Below are 17,094 nucleotides of genomic sequence, written 5' to 3'. Positions count from 1 at the left end.
TATATATATATATATATATATATATATATATATATATATATATATATATATATATATATATATATATATTCGTTCGATACGAGCGAATGAACAACTAGGCTGGGAGCCTAAAAAATATAAACACAGGAGAAAAACAAGAATAACTTTGTTTTTCGTGTCTCGAGCTAGATGATATGACCGGCTTAGTTGTTCATTCGCTCTCATCGAATGCGGTTATTCATTCACGACGTAATATCACACGTACTCAGTCGAAACTTGCGCATACCCGCGCTTCACGATAACGCTTCTCAATCTTTGTATTTTAAAAACGAGTCGTGCTCTCTCGCATCTTATTCTTTGTCTTTTCCCTTTCTTTCTCCAACTACAATTTCAAATTTCTTTTTTAAAAATGTTAGTCGATAAAGAAAAGATAATGCTGTTTCTTTATCGAAAATTTGGAGACCATATTAGATCATACGAAGAAGTAACTGATCTACACATTCAATGCTGCATATCCTGATCGCAATTTTATTTCTAAATCCACCGTTCAGAAAACAGTGATACGTTTTTACGAAACAGAAACAGTTAAAGACCAAAATCCTTTCAAGCCTCATAACTTTAAATATGCCTAATAAAAAAATACTGTGTTATAGGTTTTTGGAAAGCCCTTGAAATAAGTTACAAGAATATGTAATAAAAAGTGGGGAGTCCAATTTAAAAAATTCAATTTGACTTTCGTATGACCTTCGTCCTCCATCCAAAGTCAAATTTTTAGCCATCATTAGGTACATTTTATTAAGCCCTATAAATTTGCTACTTACATATTTTTCGCTACAGTTGATCCTTTTCGAGATATTTGACCGTTTCCAGACTTTTTGCCAACCCTGTATATATATACTATATATATCCTGAATATTCGGACGTTGTGAAAAGTGCGATAAAAGTACGGTGCCATCTCGAAAAATATTAGTGAACTAATTTTTCGCTCTATTTTATCATAGTTGTCGGAAAATCTAACCGCATGTAATCATAAATTTTTCTGCAAACTTTTTTGGCATCGAAACTAAATTCTGAAAGTGTAGTAATGATTTTGAAATTTTCCCGATTGGAGCATCCACAATTTCGATATATACAACCTGCAGAATGTTTATATTACAAATATTACATTGACAGCTCAAAATTTTAATTTAAACATATTGTTTCGTTTTCGTCACATATTGAACAATATTCCAATTATTTTTGCACGCACTTTTGTGTAAAAGCGTTTGTAAAAGCGTGTGCAAGCAACAAGACGTAAACTTTGCAAAAAAAAAGTCAATATTATGTCGATAAAGTTTTCATGTCCGGCATCTCCTTAAATGCTATCACTTACACCATGAAATATGCTCTGAAATATCAGCTATCAAATACGTAGATAGCTATCGTATACATAGATAGCCAACTATATGTGTGTATGTGTGTGGAACTATGCTCCTTAGCCAACATGCGGACATCAATTAGACAAAAATTCGCGAACTTATGGATCAATAATGCTACACTAAACGACTGAACGGGAGAATGACGATATAACGGCAATATCGCCAAAATATTTAATAAAAATATAATTAATAAATACGACATATATCAATAATAGGCGAGTGATATGTTGGTGAGCGCTAAGGCAAAGATTCACTTACATTTTTCAGTAATTTTAATTTGTACACTCTCCGGGTTTCCATTCTCGTTTCCGTTAATATTCCACGCTGCGCGCAATCTATGTGTATTATATTCAACGATATAATAATTCTGAAAATTATGAATCGAATACATATATGGATTCGAAGCCGCGACGGCGGCTTCGAAATATTTAGCTGTCTGTTTTGCGGCAGTGGACGGACGTACGACCGACGCAAATCACCAGATCGTGAAATTAAATCGCACGAATTGTCAGCGGTAACGAAACAAATGTTGAAAATAGCTCATGCAAATCGCGCGCGCTCTTTTCGCGCTCGTCCGGAATGATGAGAACGGCCGATATTTTTCACAATTCCCACCTCTTTCGGGAATGGTACTGCGTGCGTGTACCACGGCGAATAGAAAAATTTGCATAATCGAGTGCGTGGTCAACGCGCCGGAAATGCACGCTTCGATTATTCGCCAACGAAACACGCGTGATCGATGAAAATTTTTTTTCCTTTTCCTAGTTTTGCTGGCAAAAAAATGAAATTTCCTCGTTATAAGCTGGAATACACGATATTGATACCGTGAAAAAGACACGGATCACTATAATTTATGTATAATACCTAACAACGAACGCCGGACGGTAACGCATAAATATCTCAATGTCTGCTTTACCCCAAATATACAACGTAAATAAAATTGCAACGGCACGCTAGTCCGGCATAATTTATGTAATGCGGCTCTGTGCAAGCGCTATTGGTATAAAAGAATGATATGTCGGAAATAATTAAGCTTACTATTCCATAGATTAATATGAGCAATTAGACAGTGAAGAAGAAGATTAAAAATTTGGAAGCAATCGCAAACAAAGTTGCGATATGAAAGCGATTATGAAAGCGATATCACTGCGGTAGATAACCCGCAACAATTACACAATGTCGAGAGTTAATTAGCTACAAAGGGCAACAGCAAATTTCGTTTACAATCGAAGAGCTGTTACTATAAATATATTACACAAGCAAGGATTAGATTCCATCCATTTCCCGCCTTGTTGGCGGCACTCTAAGGGAAGCAATCTTGCCTTAGACGCGGTCGAAGGAAACCCGTTATTTGCATGTTGCGCCCCTGGAGGATTTCCAAGGATAGCCTTCGACCGCTCGAGTAATCAAAAAACGTCCATGCTTTCATGCAACCACTCTCCTACATCCTTTTAACCTAGCACGTCCGGCGTCCGTCCCGCCTTTCCTTTCTTCGAAGAGGTTTCTTTACGGGGGGATCCACGAGGGATCGCTTTTATCTGACCCGCTCCCATCCCAAGGATGCAGCTCGATAGATCTATAGGTATGATCGTGGTCTCACCGCAGGAAATGAAAAGCGACGAATTATATAGGACCATGAAGAGGGTGCAATATCAATATTCTTGGCAGCAGAATAACGACATGGGATGTAATATTTGTCTTGTGCATACTCATATTGTGGAATATACGGGGAATAGAATAAATATAAAATAGAATAAAGATGGTGAAATAAATACAAAGCATTTGTACATATATATATACCGAAAATAAAATCAGGATTGCTAATGATAGAAGCAACTAATAGTATATCTATTTAATATACATAATATATTTTTTTAATTATAAGTAAAGACTTATAACTAAAAGACTTATAATAAAAGACATAAACAAGGAACTTAATAAGAGTGTTCAATAATCATCTTCGAGGTACTTAAATTTTCATTTTTATTTCTATTTTTTAAGTTCTTTATTGCAATTGCATATATTGCAGAATATTTGATATCTTAAAAAGTTCAGAATATCGACACGAAATCGCGCATCAACAAGATTGGTTTCTGTTTCGGATCTCTATGTTTCGTTTGCGAGCTGTGACTACTTCAATAGTTCGGGTTTCAATATTTTGGTCCTCTTCGATATTTCGGATATATTCTCGCGTTATCGGTATCAACAAACACTGACACGTGTGCATCACTCACGCGTTGGCGAGGTCAACGATCGCATTGTCAGCTGACAGCGTTGCAATAGAGGACAATACCGTGTTATGTAACGCAGTTACGCAGTGTCACGCGAACTTGCCTCCACACACGCGTTATCTAACTTAGCAGATGCCGCATACTCCACTTTGCTAGCATGGAATCGATCGCGAGAGCATGGCTCGATATAACCATCGATATCTTCACTTCTAGGAACCGTAGCAGCTGCAGCCAGCAGCAGAAAAAAATCTACTGAAAACCTGAGACTTTTATGCTTCTGTTACGTTTAACTTTAGACGTATTTTTGTCGAAATCTTTGACGAATGTTTGAATTCTGAAATTGCTGGTCTTCCAAGTACTCTCTAAGATATCAGCAATTTCACACGACATATTTCATATACAACTGTAGAAAAACATTTAAAAATAGAAAAACAGAATCTCGAAAACGTTTATAAAGATTTCTTTTTTATTTATGTCGATGAATTCAATTAGCTAATTAATTATTTAAATCAATAAATTAATTCTTTATATACCTGTAATTCTTAAGCATCATGTATATTCTTATATAGTATATTATGAATATACGAAAAGATAGCGAAAGATAGTACTTCTCTCTTCTCTCAACGTAAGCTATACTTTACTTTATGATATTGATCGGCTTATGAAAGAAAATCTGAGCGTTAAAATGTACTTTCAAAATACTATGATATTAATTACGACATCCTCCCGATTTAATTTTCTCTTTTTCTATTATTCTGTTACAGATATTGCAGTTACAAATGAATGACTACAGATATCATTACATGTTTACTACCTTCGTAAGTATTCTTTCCTCATACCTATCTAATAATCAAACCTGTATAATAAAGGATATGTACATCTGAAAATCTTTCGTATTGAGATAAAAAAGAATGGCGGGATTAAAACGTATATGTATTTCTTCTTTTTTTATTAAATACAAAGCTTTATATTCTCGTCTTAAGAATAATTTATTCCAACATCGCGAAATGAATATTTAGTATCGTTTATCAAAAGGAATTCTGCAATATTGAAAACATTATATATATAAAAATAATAATCAATAAGAAATTGCTATTTTATATTAAAAAATATATAATTCCTCTTATTAAAATATCTCTATATATTATATTATATTATATTATATTATATTATATTATATTATAATTTACATGACATAAACAATTTTGTAATTTAGCAGTTGATTCCATCAATTGCATTACTATAAATGTTAAATTAGTATAATAATCCACTAATGAGCCTTAGGCATTATTTAATTTATAGAGATATTACGGAACATTTATCTAGCGTATTAATTTAGTACATTAACGTAGCGAACTGTTAATAGCCCAGCTGATCATCAATAGTTTATACGAATAAATGTGGATTCGCGTTTCACTCGAAACTCGTATAATTTCAAAGGTTATGCAGGACTCTGACAGAAGTAAAAATTCAAATGCTTATAAAATAAATAAATAAAAGGGCTTTGTGCGGAAAGGCCTTGTGAACCGATATAAACAATTTTATAAACATTACTGTAAAACATCAAAGAGAGAATTCTCTCAATATACCATGGTAGCAAATGTTTTAATAGACATATATAATAAAAAATTTATATTCCTAATTTACAACTTTTTACAATTTTTCATATTTTACCTAATTTTTACTCCTGTCAAGGGTCTAGTAACCTCTTAATCTCAGTTGAGAAATAAGAGAGATGCCTCTTTCGGATGGATAGTAGTCTTGTAGACAAGATTTGCTTATATATCGTACATATACTATTCATCATCCTCATAATCAACGTACTTCCCATTTCGGTCGGCCCCTCTTTGTACACTGTGCGGCTTATTATACGTGTTATGTTGCATTAATCCTAGGACACGAGTAGTAGCAGGAATTAGACATCCCACCCCCCTAACGTTAAGGTCGTTGGTATATCGGAAATTTCCCTAATATAGTCCCCTGAAAGTTCATTCCTCTCATTCGGTGTGCGCCTCCTTTGACATATCGTCGCCTTCCGAGCTGCCGCACAGCCCGAATTCCAATCTCCCGTCCCACTCGAGATTTCTATCCTAAATGGAGCTAACGGTGCGCGCAAACCCCGCGGCTAGCATAGCCGAAGTTATGACGTGTAAACGCGAGCTCGCACGACTCGATGCGAGCGTGTACGAAAGGTATGATCGTGAGAGAGAGATGAACGCGCCGCGCATCGTTTCACCATGTACGCCCACTTGCACTGGTGTTTACGTACACGTGTGCGCACGTGGTGGTACATAAACGCACGACATGTCTAACGCATATGTGTCCCTCGAATTTTGCGGCGTAACGATGTCTCGTACGTGGAACCGAACCGCTGCTCGCCTGACGCCGCGCTCGTTTCTACAAATATGTTCAAATTAATTGACGACAGATATTAACCCCACGGCCTCTGTGACGACAGTTGCATCCTTGGCACGATCTATATAACACGTCGGCGCAGTATGGAATTGTCTCTGATCGATCTGGAATTTCGCAACAAAAAGGAGAACGCGTCGATATTATTAGATTGCAGGAGGTTAATGAATACGACCATGATTGCTTAATCCGATGCGGAAAGATCAAATACACGAAGCGTGTAAATAGCGATATAGCCGCATTCAGCAACATTGCGATGCAACATCTCTGGTAATTCGCACGACCATTAATGTATTCCAGCATTTAGATAGTTCGGGTTTGACGTGCGCGAGAGCAACGAAATAATTGTTGCACGGAAATTAATATCGTACGTGTTTATAGTCAGTCAAATATTGACTGTGCTGTACACCGCTAGCTAGACAATATGTAGGAGATGTGATAGAGACAATATCTACAGGACGATATGGTAGCCGGGAGCTACAGAGTTATAGATTGTTCACCTTGCAATCGGTTGCAATCGCTTTATATTATCAGGAACCTAACTAACCGTATGTTACGAATGATATACCTCACATACCGATATTGAATTAATTACTACCGGTCAGATGAGGTTGTATAATTAATTCATCGTAATGTTGCAGTTCTGGCTAATAACGGCCTGTATAGATGCGATAGCAATTCGTAAACGAGTTATTCGAGTGGAACGTAGGTATTAATTAACGCCTCAGGACAACGCGATGATAGTTGGTAGACGTTCTATCAAAATGACAGAGTAACGATGTTTAATCAAAATATAAGGATATGTCATTCCCGCGTACACGATTCGAAACTTGGTTTTTTGTCTGTACTAGCGGCATTTTGTCGATAGCAAGTCATACGATTTGAAGCACATTTCAAGTGGTCTGATAACGAACTCAATGAGAGAACAAATTATGTGCTTTATCACATTTTAGATTTTCCGAAAGATCTCCGGCGCGTGATCTCGCGAAAGAGTTTAATGCATCCCCGCGATGCAAATCTGCATTAGGTACTTTCGGCATTTCGTCTGTGAGAAGCACATCCGCGCATTTCCAAATAAATCACTTTGGAGGATGTTACACAACTTTCTCCCGGCAGTAACGTCGCGGCAATGTCGCGACTCAAGAGGTAGACAGACAAGCTGGAGGGGTTGAGAGTGAAGGAGTTTAAGGGGAAAGGGGTGTAAGTAATAGCGTGAAAGGGACAGAGGAAGAGAAACCGCTCATGAACGGAAACGGAGCTTTATCTGACTGGCCGACTTTGCTATGCAGCTGCGCAGTTGTCGGTGAATGATCCCATAGAAGAGCCACATTTACTTTAACGATCTACGTCAAGTAACGCATCACCGTATAATTATAAATCATATTTTCTTGGGTACCTCTCTCTTTCTAGAAAACTCTAGAAGGTAAAGGTAAAGTGGGAGATCTGACTGGGGTTAGTTACATCGTAACTACAACGATCGTAATTACAACGATAACAGAATCGCTGGGACCGCCTCATTTTTCTTTAATTTAGTCGCCTCTCCCTGTAATCACGCTGCGCGAGTGAAAAGATATTTACTAGTTGCGTTTTCTTAAATATCACCGCGACAGAGACTGCCCTTTTCATTTATAGTTTTGAAATAGATCGATAGTTGTATTTATTTTTATTAAAGTTAAGATCTCACTTGGGAAGAAAGAAATTGTTTCTTATCTCTTTTGTGTATGAAGTACTTAATAATTAATGCTCTTCGTTATTTGCGACATTAAGATTTGACGTTACAAAGAATCTACTACGCAATCAAATTATTTAATGAGAATTATATGGAAGATAAATATATATAAACCATAATTGAATCTAAACCGTTTTTAAAATAAATAGACTTATTTAAACTTTAATAATCTTTGATCCCCTAGGATATAGAAACGTTTGATCTGGAAGATTTCAAATATAACAGCGTGAACATGACAGCTTTTCGCTTGGTGGATCTTGAAGAGCCCAAGGTTGCTGAAGTACTCAGACAGATGGAACGCTTCCAACCAACGATTGGACATGCCATTTTGAATAAAACGGGAGTCATTCAGGTAGGAGAAAATCTTAAGTAATATTCGACGAGACACAAAGTTCAATGCTTCATTACCATTTCGACAACGCGATGTTACATTGCAAAGTTTTTGATAAGATTTGACGCATCAAATTTATTCCGCAAACTTCGTGAAACATATCGAGCGTTAAAGAACGTAATAGGTTTCTCTAATTCTAATTGTTTCATTGAAGACAATTTATCGTATTCTCTTCTGTGTGTAATTTTTCAAATTTTTTGTAATTTGTTTAAATACAAATGTGTATGATGACGAAATAAAAATTAAACAAATTGGTCGCAAAAAATTTTAAATTAAAAAAGTTATTCCAATATGATATATAAAATAACGAATATTTCTCTTTGTTTCATTCAAAGTATCATTTATGGCACAATATTTTTTAGAGTAATATTTCACAATAATAATTAATTTTACGCATGGTTTCAAATCATGATAAAAGCCAAAGCTACGAGCAGATGTAGATGAAAGACTAAAAGCAGAGAGGATTGAAAATTTTGGTGAACGGAACCAGTCAGCACAGTCTGTGTTCAGTTCGAGCTTTGTCAGCCTTTCAGTAATTAAGTGAGTTTCGCCTGCGGCTAGCGCCGCAATGTCATTAACTCGGATCAATTGAGCGCACCAAGGCTTTCTCTCTCTCAAGGACTTGGAAGATAGTCGTCTGCTGAAATAGCAAACTGGACTCTTTCAATCGATGACAATTTTAGTGAATATTATATAATATAAAGCACAATATATTTTTATTTCCTTCGACATATACATTATGTATGTTTTATTATTTATTTATTACTTTTTTATATTTTATGAAAGGCAAATGTCAACGCGTAATCGATTTCACCCGATACTTACTACATTAAAGGCGTTTAATATTCTACTTTAAAGAACTTTGATTGCAAAATGAAACAAGAAACTTTCAACATAACCGATAATAAGAATGAATAATCATTTGGGAGTAAATAACAATTAAATTAGGAACAGCGTTGAAAATAAATTTCATTAAAGTTTAATAACGACTCGACTCAACACTCGTTTACACCAGTGATAATAAAAACTTTGTCAACGTAACGTTTCTGATCATCTAAATTTCTCTGTGCCAAGATACGGGACATAAACTCTCGTCAAGAAGGAAACATATGTTTCAGGCAGAACCAGCCTTAGTGTACGATAGCGTGCAAGTTTTCGTGCACGGCTTAGCAGCTTTGGATCGTAGTTACGATTTAAGACCAGCGAATCTGTCCTGCGAGAAGGAGGAACCGTGGGACGACGGTTTATCACTCTACAAGTATATTAATGCCGTACGTACGTTTTACGAATCCTTACGAGACCCGTGTTGGACGGAAAAGTAATACAAGTTGGTAATAATGCAACTTTTCGTGTATGATTATATTAAATTATAGAGAGGATTAGGACGTTTTAAGAAATTGAAAAGCTACTATAATTAAAAAATTAAAATTTGCCTTACATATACTCACTATATAAACATTTCTTGCACTTTTTAAGATGAAAAAATGACTTGTATTACGTCTCATTCAACATCTAATATTTTTTTTGTTGAGCAAACTATAATTAGCAATTGCTTCTTTTTCATCGAAAACATAAGATAGAAGAATTTTACAATTTTGTGGAGAAATTCAATTTCAACTAATATCACTCAAAAGCACATCACTATTGATAAAATATGGATGGACAAGGCCTGAATTACAATATTTATTTTAAAATATTATATCTGCAATATAATATTTACACTGTTACTCGTATTTCGCGAATATACGTTTATAATCCGCGAACAGAAAAAAAATTTAACCATTATATAAAACATGATGATATAGCTTATTTACGCGTTTCTAGCGTTACGAAAATTTATTTGATACGTGCCAAAATAAATATCTTTTACTCTCTAAGTTTTTACGCTAAGTTATTTGACACATACGAGCGCATTGTCTACTCACGCTATAATTAAATGAAAATATACGTTATATGCAAGTTCCAAATACAGTATTATTTTATGCAAGGGAAATATTTATCTACCTATATTTAGTACAGAGAATGGTAAGATATAAACAGTCTGTAATTCTCCATGATAATTCTTATCGTATATTAATTGTTTAAAAGTAAAGCAACTTGAGGATTTCATTATTCTCGTTTCCTACGTTTTCTTCGGGACTTCTACAAACTTCTAAAATTTTAACATTGTCATTCGTTTGTGGGATATTGGAAACTTAATTTAATGATCCATATCTATACAGAATACTGTGCACTGTGTACTTGAAACATGCGCGAAATAAAACGGGACTTTCATGCACGACAGAACTGTCTTTCTCTCTCTCTCTCTTGCAGTTTAAAAAAATTACTTTGCTTAGCCATGAAAGAGTTTAAACGTACGCAACGGGACGCCGTGCACGAAACTCTCTCGCCACGAGCCCGCGCTGCATGCTGGAATCTGGGAGGTAAAAAATCGCGGCCATCCTGGAGTGAGCGTGCTCCTCATTGCTCTGCACAGATTGGTAGTCGTCCTGCGATAAGCCACAGACACATGGAGATCCACGGAAGGAAAGCAACGTTGACACATGAATAATTGAACAGCGTATTTAGCAAATAGCTACAAGGTCGAGAACCTCAACTTCTCTCGGGCATCTTCTCTCCTTTACCCGTCTCCGAATCGTCGCTCGCGCTTCCCGTTTGCGGCGACCATCTCGAATGCACGAACGGTCACACGAGAAACACGTACGTAAACTCACGCGTACGTGCCACCCATGAATAGATGCCGTCTGGAGCATGAAGTTTTATTACACGCGAGTCGCGTCCAAAATTGAGAGAATTTTCCTATTAAACGCGCCAATGACAAATTAAACGGTGCTTAAACTTTCGAGGAGCGCGATTCTTTCTTTAACTAATAATCGAACTTTTGAACTTTTCCGACGTGTGACGCTGGAAAATTACTTTCAAATATCTACATCGTTATCTGCGCCTATATATGATGTTCCGTATAAACACTATAAACCGTATAAACGTTAACTAAAGTACAAAGTACACAAGACGCCGCGATAGAGCTTTATACGCTGCGGTATATGAGGAATTGCATTAACTATTCCGAACAATACGACAAATTTATTCACATCACCATTATTAATGTAGTATGTACTATTAACGTAGCATAATTGAATCGCCGCCGTGATCACATTTATGCTACAATTCTAACCAAATATACGAGAAATATAAAGTCGTAGCTTACGAAAAAAAAGGAACCGTAGATATTTACGAGTTATTATATGACATACGGTTCGCATAGAATTGCAGATCTAATTCTTTCGCAGAGATTTTCAAATTTTATTTTCTCTCATCTCATAGTATTACTTGACGCAGAGCATCTCGTAAATATTGTACGAATTGTTAGAATTAGCATTAAGTTTTAACGCGAAAAAAGATTATAATAGGAAGCATAACGACATACGTCGTCTCGTGTGTCACGGAAACTTATAAGTTTACACAATGACGGCTTCCTGCAAATTATTCCAACGTCTTTTTCCACGTAGCATTATAAAGTTTCTCTTTTTCCACGACGGCAAAGAAAATTGGAAACGCGCACGACGGCGCGTAGAAAAGTTTAGTCGGGTTGCCAGAATAATCGAGAATGTCGCAAAGTAGAAGAAGAAGAAGAAGAAGGAGGAGGAAGAAGAGGAGATGCCCCGGTGGTGAATCGTGACAATTTTTCAAAACTTACTCGCCGCACAGGCTAGATGCTATTAAAGACCGCTGGTCTCACCAAAGCTTACGCAGCTTAACAAGCGCATCGTGCGCGTGTATACTGTCTAGATTTAGATGTCCAACCACTACAGATAGAACTCATTAGACTAAGTAGAAAAATTGTCGACCATTTTGTAAATTACCACAATATAATTATCGGGATATTAGTAAAAATAAATTGCCTAATCAATGCACATGGCGCGGTAAAACGAGTTCTGCAGAACAGTTTGAAAAAATGTATCTGAAAATGCCTAAAAAAACTTGAATTTGCTTGCTTCCTGATCTCTTAGCAACAGCAAATATAGACGTGTAGAAAAATCACACGGAAAGCAAAACTATGATACTCGCTGCTTACATTGTTATTCCATCTTTCGCTGCCATCCGATTTTTACCATTGCTAAGAAAAGCCAATAAGCCCAGAACATGTCCATTCAGAATGTGTGTAAAACTCGTGTCATCGCGTCGCGCGCATTAATTGGCTTACTTTTTCTAATTAAGATTTGAAAAATTACCGTGACGATTTACAAAATAGATAATAGTAGATGACTTTTCTATTCAATTTAACGAGTTTGATCGGCACACGTGCGTTCGGACATCTAAATCCACAGACACTCTGTACATGTATTGATGGTATTCAAATCGGAACGACATTCCTTGAATATTCGATTCGCCAGACAAATCTTTCTTATTATCCCGATACGCCGCGTTCCGCTTGAGGAATTCCGCATCAGTGGAATATTATTATCAAGTGACTGAAAAATATCTATCATATCAAGTGAAAAGAGAAGAAGAGCTTCATCGTAGAAATTATAAAAGGTCTCGATAAATTCCATCACCATATTCCTTTCGCGTAGCGAAAAATCCATCCGTTTATGAATATCAGCTTTCGTCTCACGGTTACAATACTCTTTTCGAGGCGTCGCTGCACTCAGTGTACCGGTTTTATCGACGTTTCCTTCATGTTAAATCCGAAATAAACAGCGTGCCGCGAAAAGATATACCAAGAATATATCGCAGTTGCGCCCCTCGTACACGCTTAACCCCGTACGACAGGAAACTGGCAGCTTCCGACGTGACCGTATCCCATTAACGGTATAATCGCTGTTTTTCTACCGTTTCTGGAATTATAGGACCATAAATAAATCGGCATACCGCTGAATTACTAATGTGTTTCCCGTTAATACCACTTAGTTCACAATCAGCTTGACATTTTAAGCCAATATCACACATTCGAAAGTATTCGAACCTATTCAGAAGTATTTAAAATAACCAAAAACCGTCGATAGTATTGCCATCATCGCTGTGAGGTTATAGCGATTTTATTGCGAAAAAATTAATTGTATCGTCGATTTAAAAGTCCTTTGTCATCCGACAGTTATTCCCTCGAGTAGTAAATATCGTTGTATATCATTGCAAGATGACAATGTCGTCCTTTTTGAAGTGCTAATATACAAAACATTATATACGTCATAATTTTTACAAACTTTGCGTATTTAGGCTATTACGCTTGAGAACTTTCACAAATCTTACACCGCTTAAGCAACCCGAACCGAGTGCTAAAAGCTTGCTGCAAAAGCAGCAAGATTAATGCACCCCGTCAAGTATAGGCGGTTTTTGCGGCTTTAGCCTATCTGGGTACACTTCGGTGCTTCGAAGGTGCGAAAATACACGCGTGAGACATGGAGAGAAATCCGGCAAAGCAGATACGTGTGAATAAGAAATAACCAACCGACCCGAAGTAAGGGGAATGATTAATGAATTATCGTAAAATATGTAAATTATATAACACGTGTTTGATACGTTAAAACGCATACGTTAAAATGCGCACATAAATATTTTAACACAAACAATTTATACTTTGAGAGGAACAAACTCTCTACAGGAGTTCTCTCCTTTTCCGTTACGATAAAATATTACCGTGGTGATTTCAAATAATAATGTTTGACGATATAAAATAATTTATTATATTTTAATTTTAATTATATGTTTAGTCTAACAAGTAATATTTGAATAAAGGAGTAAACCGTAATATGTTTCATTAATGTATATGTTAGCATTTAATGTTTATCGAAAATTATTTAATCTTGATATGTAAATTATATGCTTCAAATATTGAAATAACATTAGTTATAAACTTCATAACGCTTACTTTAAATATTTATATACATTTTAAATAGATTCGAATGTGAGTTACCAGATTACTATTTCAATAATCTCAATTTACTATTTCAATAATCTAATGAATTTTTAGTATGGTCAAATTAGTATGGTCAAATCGACGACCTTTAATATTATTCGCGAATGAAACCGAAGTAGAAATCGCTTACCTCACCATAACGACGACAACTATATTTTACTTCCGATATGCTTTCAGTAATAGCCGTGAGTAAGCATACAAACAACGCAGCGACGGCATCTCTGTTACCAAATGCTCGCAAATGGATTTAGATATGAAGGGAAATATAATTTACTCTACCGCGTATTTACGTATTACAAATATGCATGAGAGATTGAAAGTATAAGTCAATATTTCTGAACTGTAAATTCAATTATTACTATTTCGCACGATAAAAAGCAACAACAAATAAATTCGCGCGCGCGTCATTATTAATGATAATTTTTTGTCATTTTACCCTCTCTCTCCCCTTTTTTGTAATCCTTTTTTAGATAATATATAATTTTTTAGTAAAACAGAGAGAGTTGTCGTTTCAAGTCCGTTTATCGTAAACAAAACATTGACGTTTTTCGCGGATAAAGCATTTTTCCGTTCGTATTGTTATTCTCCACTCTCTAATAATATCGTCCGAAGAATATTGACTATGAAAGCAAATAAAAATACAAAAATATATCACACCAAGCAATCCGGATAATATCAATATTTCGCTTCGATCCTTAATGGACCCTGATTCCGGTTAGTATCAATTCATTTGGTTGGGAATTTTTTTTCCAGAGAACCCTGAACCCATATTTCGCAACACGGCTTCCGCGAAATATTCCGAACTCTGAATTTCACCGTATAAAAATGCGTGTGCCTGCACAATAGTACAAGAGTGCTGCGCTAGCACACGCACAGACTATAATTAACGGGCATATTCGCGTCGGACGAAAGTACGTCGAATAGTGAAAATACACGCAGTCCCGTGCACCGCCGGGTCACTTCCGACGCGCATTTGTTTCGCGAGCACGGATGTATTTTTGATGCCAGCTAGTTCATCGACGTCGACGAGCTGCTGACGAGATATCGCGGTAGGGATTTATCGATCCACGTTGCCAACGATCTCGCCTACCTACGCTGACGCGCCGAAAAATCCAGGCCGCGGAATCGTCGCTAAAACTCTCGCCAGCTGCTGGCTTGACGAGAGACGATTGCCGTGAGCTCGCGAAATAATTTGACAACACGTCGTCATTTCGTAGAATTGCGATAATAAATACACGCTAAATATAACAGCGCGATACACGGGCGATGTAGTGAAGAACGTCGTATCTACGCGCACGTTTGCTTTCGTAAAACTTGCTAACAAACGCGCCATACCTATGAATTCACGAAAATTCGTGGTGAAATATTCAAGGATTTTACATCTCGGTTAAAACACGTCCATCAATCAATGCAGTAACTTTTGAAAGTTAAAACGATTTTTCCAACTATTTTTTATAGCACTTTTAAAAGATTGGAGAGAATAAAACGTTATATTTGATAGAGGACTATAGCTTGAGATTCTTAAGAAAAAAGGAGTCTTTTTCAACACGATGCAAAACAGATATTATTCAAATAATATGTTTATATATCTCATTCTGTGCATTACAAAAGAAAACGATGAATTCAATTAAGATAACAGACGACGTATAGTTCTTCTTGAGATGGTTTCTTTAAAAAACAAGACTATCGTGTGGTAAATAGCAGACATATATCTTTTATGAAATCAACTAATCTGCAGGACTTTAACCATAGATAATAGGCTCTGTCTCTCTGATGTATGTCAGTTGTTTCGAGAAAAATTAGAAGTTTATAAATGAAACAATTGAATTGTTTCCGTCTGGATTAATCTCTATTCTCGCTACACGATGGATTAAGCAATATGCGAACGAAATACCCGTGCAAAAATCCATACAGACTGATCAAGGTTCTCAACGCGAATGCAATATCATTGTTTTATAGCTCTTGCAGTAAACCCTCTCGCTTTTGCACATTTTGTACAGCCATCATCGAAATGGATCCGGATTACGAGAGGAACATAGCACGACACGTACTTGAAAAGTGATACGACCAGACATATATCAGGCAATGGTTATAGAATCCAAATAATTCAAGCATGAGAAGCGAGTGAATAAAGACGCTTCGTTGCATCTTAAGCTTGCCGACTATTTATCTCTCGATAACCAAGATAGTCATAAAATTACATCGAAAAACAGACATCCCTTTGCGGCATACTCCAATTTCGAGTAAACACACCCCTGCAGGAAGCAGAATGTGTGTTACAGCTTTCGAAAATAGTTGAAAACTTCTTTCGCGATGGAATAGTTAAGCGACCGAGGTTTGCGGGAAAAATATTTATCTCTACGCGAACTCGGGGAATATCTACAGTTATATTTGTTTCATCCGGCAATGGAGGTAAGTGGTCAACTTTAGAAAGAAGTGCATTTCTGGTTGAATAGTAACCCCGGCAACAACATACAGGATATACAGTAAAATAAAAAAGAGAGAGGAAGAGAGAGAGAAAGAGAGATAAATCAAATAAACTGCGCGCAGATCGCTGGTAGACCACAAATGGTAATTAATGCGAAAAATTTCGCCGCGCGCATGCATCCGGAAATGTAGGCCGTCGGCGATGAATCGTGCGGATGTGTGCATGTCCGTGAACTATCACGACACAGAGGAAAAATAAATTTAACGAGCATCAGACGCACGCGTGATTTAACGAACGATGAGTCTGGCCATCATCAAATAACTACGATTATAATTACTGCCTATGTGAAAAAAATGTTATCGTGTATTTGATTATATCTCATTTAAATGTCGCATTTCATTTAGCATTATTGTGTTTAGACAAAATATTTATTTTATGCGATACACTTTCATTTTATTGCTTCGAGATATTATCGTTATTATTATCGGCCAAAGACCTTTATGTTGATATAAAAACGCAATTCAGACATCATGTATATATTCTGTCACGTCTTAGTTGATTTTAAAACGTGTTAATTGTCCTTTTTGGG

At 36.3% G+C, this 17,094-nt stretch overlaps 1 protein-coding gene across 1 annotated transcript in view; it reads left to right on the top strand.

The window, feature by feature from the left end:
- The window catches only part of LOC116851561 (glutamate receptor ionotropic, kainate 2-like), a 78,419-nt gene that overhangs the window by 28,709 nt on the left and 32,616 nt on the right, over positions 1-17,094 (top strand). Inside the window, exons 3-5 of the mRNA XM_032831109.1 lie at positions 4,393-4,446; positions 7,954-8,121; positions 9,279-9,431. Of these exons, the coding sequence (XP_032687000.1) occupies positions 4,393-4,446; positions 7,954-8,121; positions 9,279-9,431 (375 nt within the window). The remainder of the gene's footprint in view (positions 1-4,392; positions 4,447-7,953; positions 8,122-9,278; positions 9,432-17,094) is intronic.

The sequence above is a fragment of the Odontomachus brunneus genome, unplaced genomic scaffold (assembly GCF_010583005.1).
Source record: "Odontomachus brunneus isolate Ranch 3 - 2012 unplaced genomic scaffold, Obru_v1 Obru_scaffold_178, whole genome shotgun sequence".
In the NCBI taxonomy this organism is placed as follows: domain Eukaryota; kingdom Metazoa; phylum Arthropoda; class Insecta; order Hymenoptera; family Formicidae; genus Odontomachus; species Odontomachus brunneus.
Note: the sequence above shows the minus strand (reverse complement) of the source record. Positions and strands in the feature narration are given on the sequence as shown.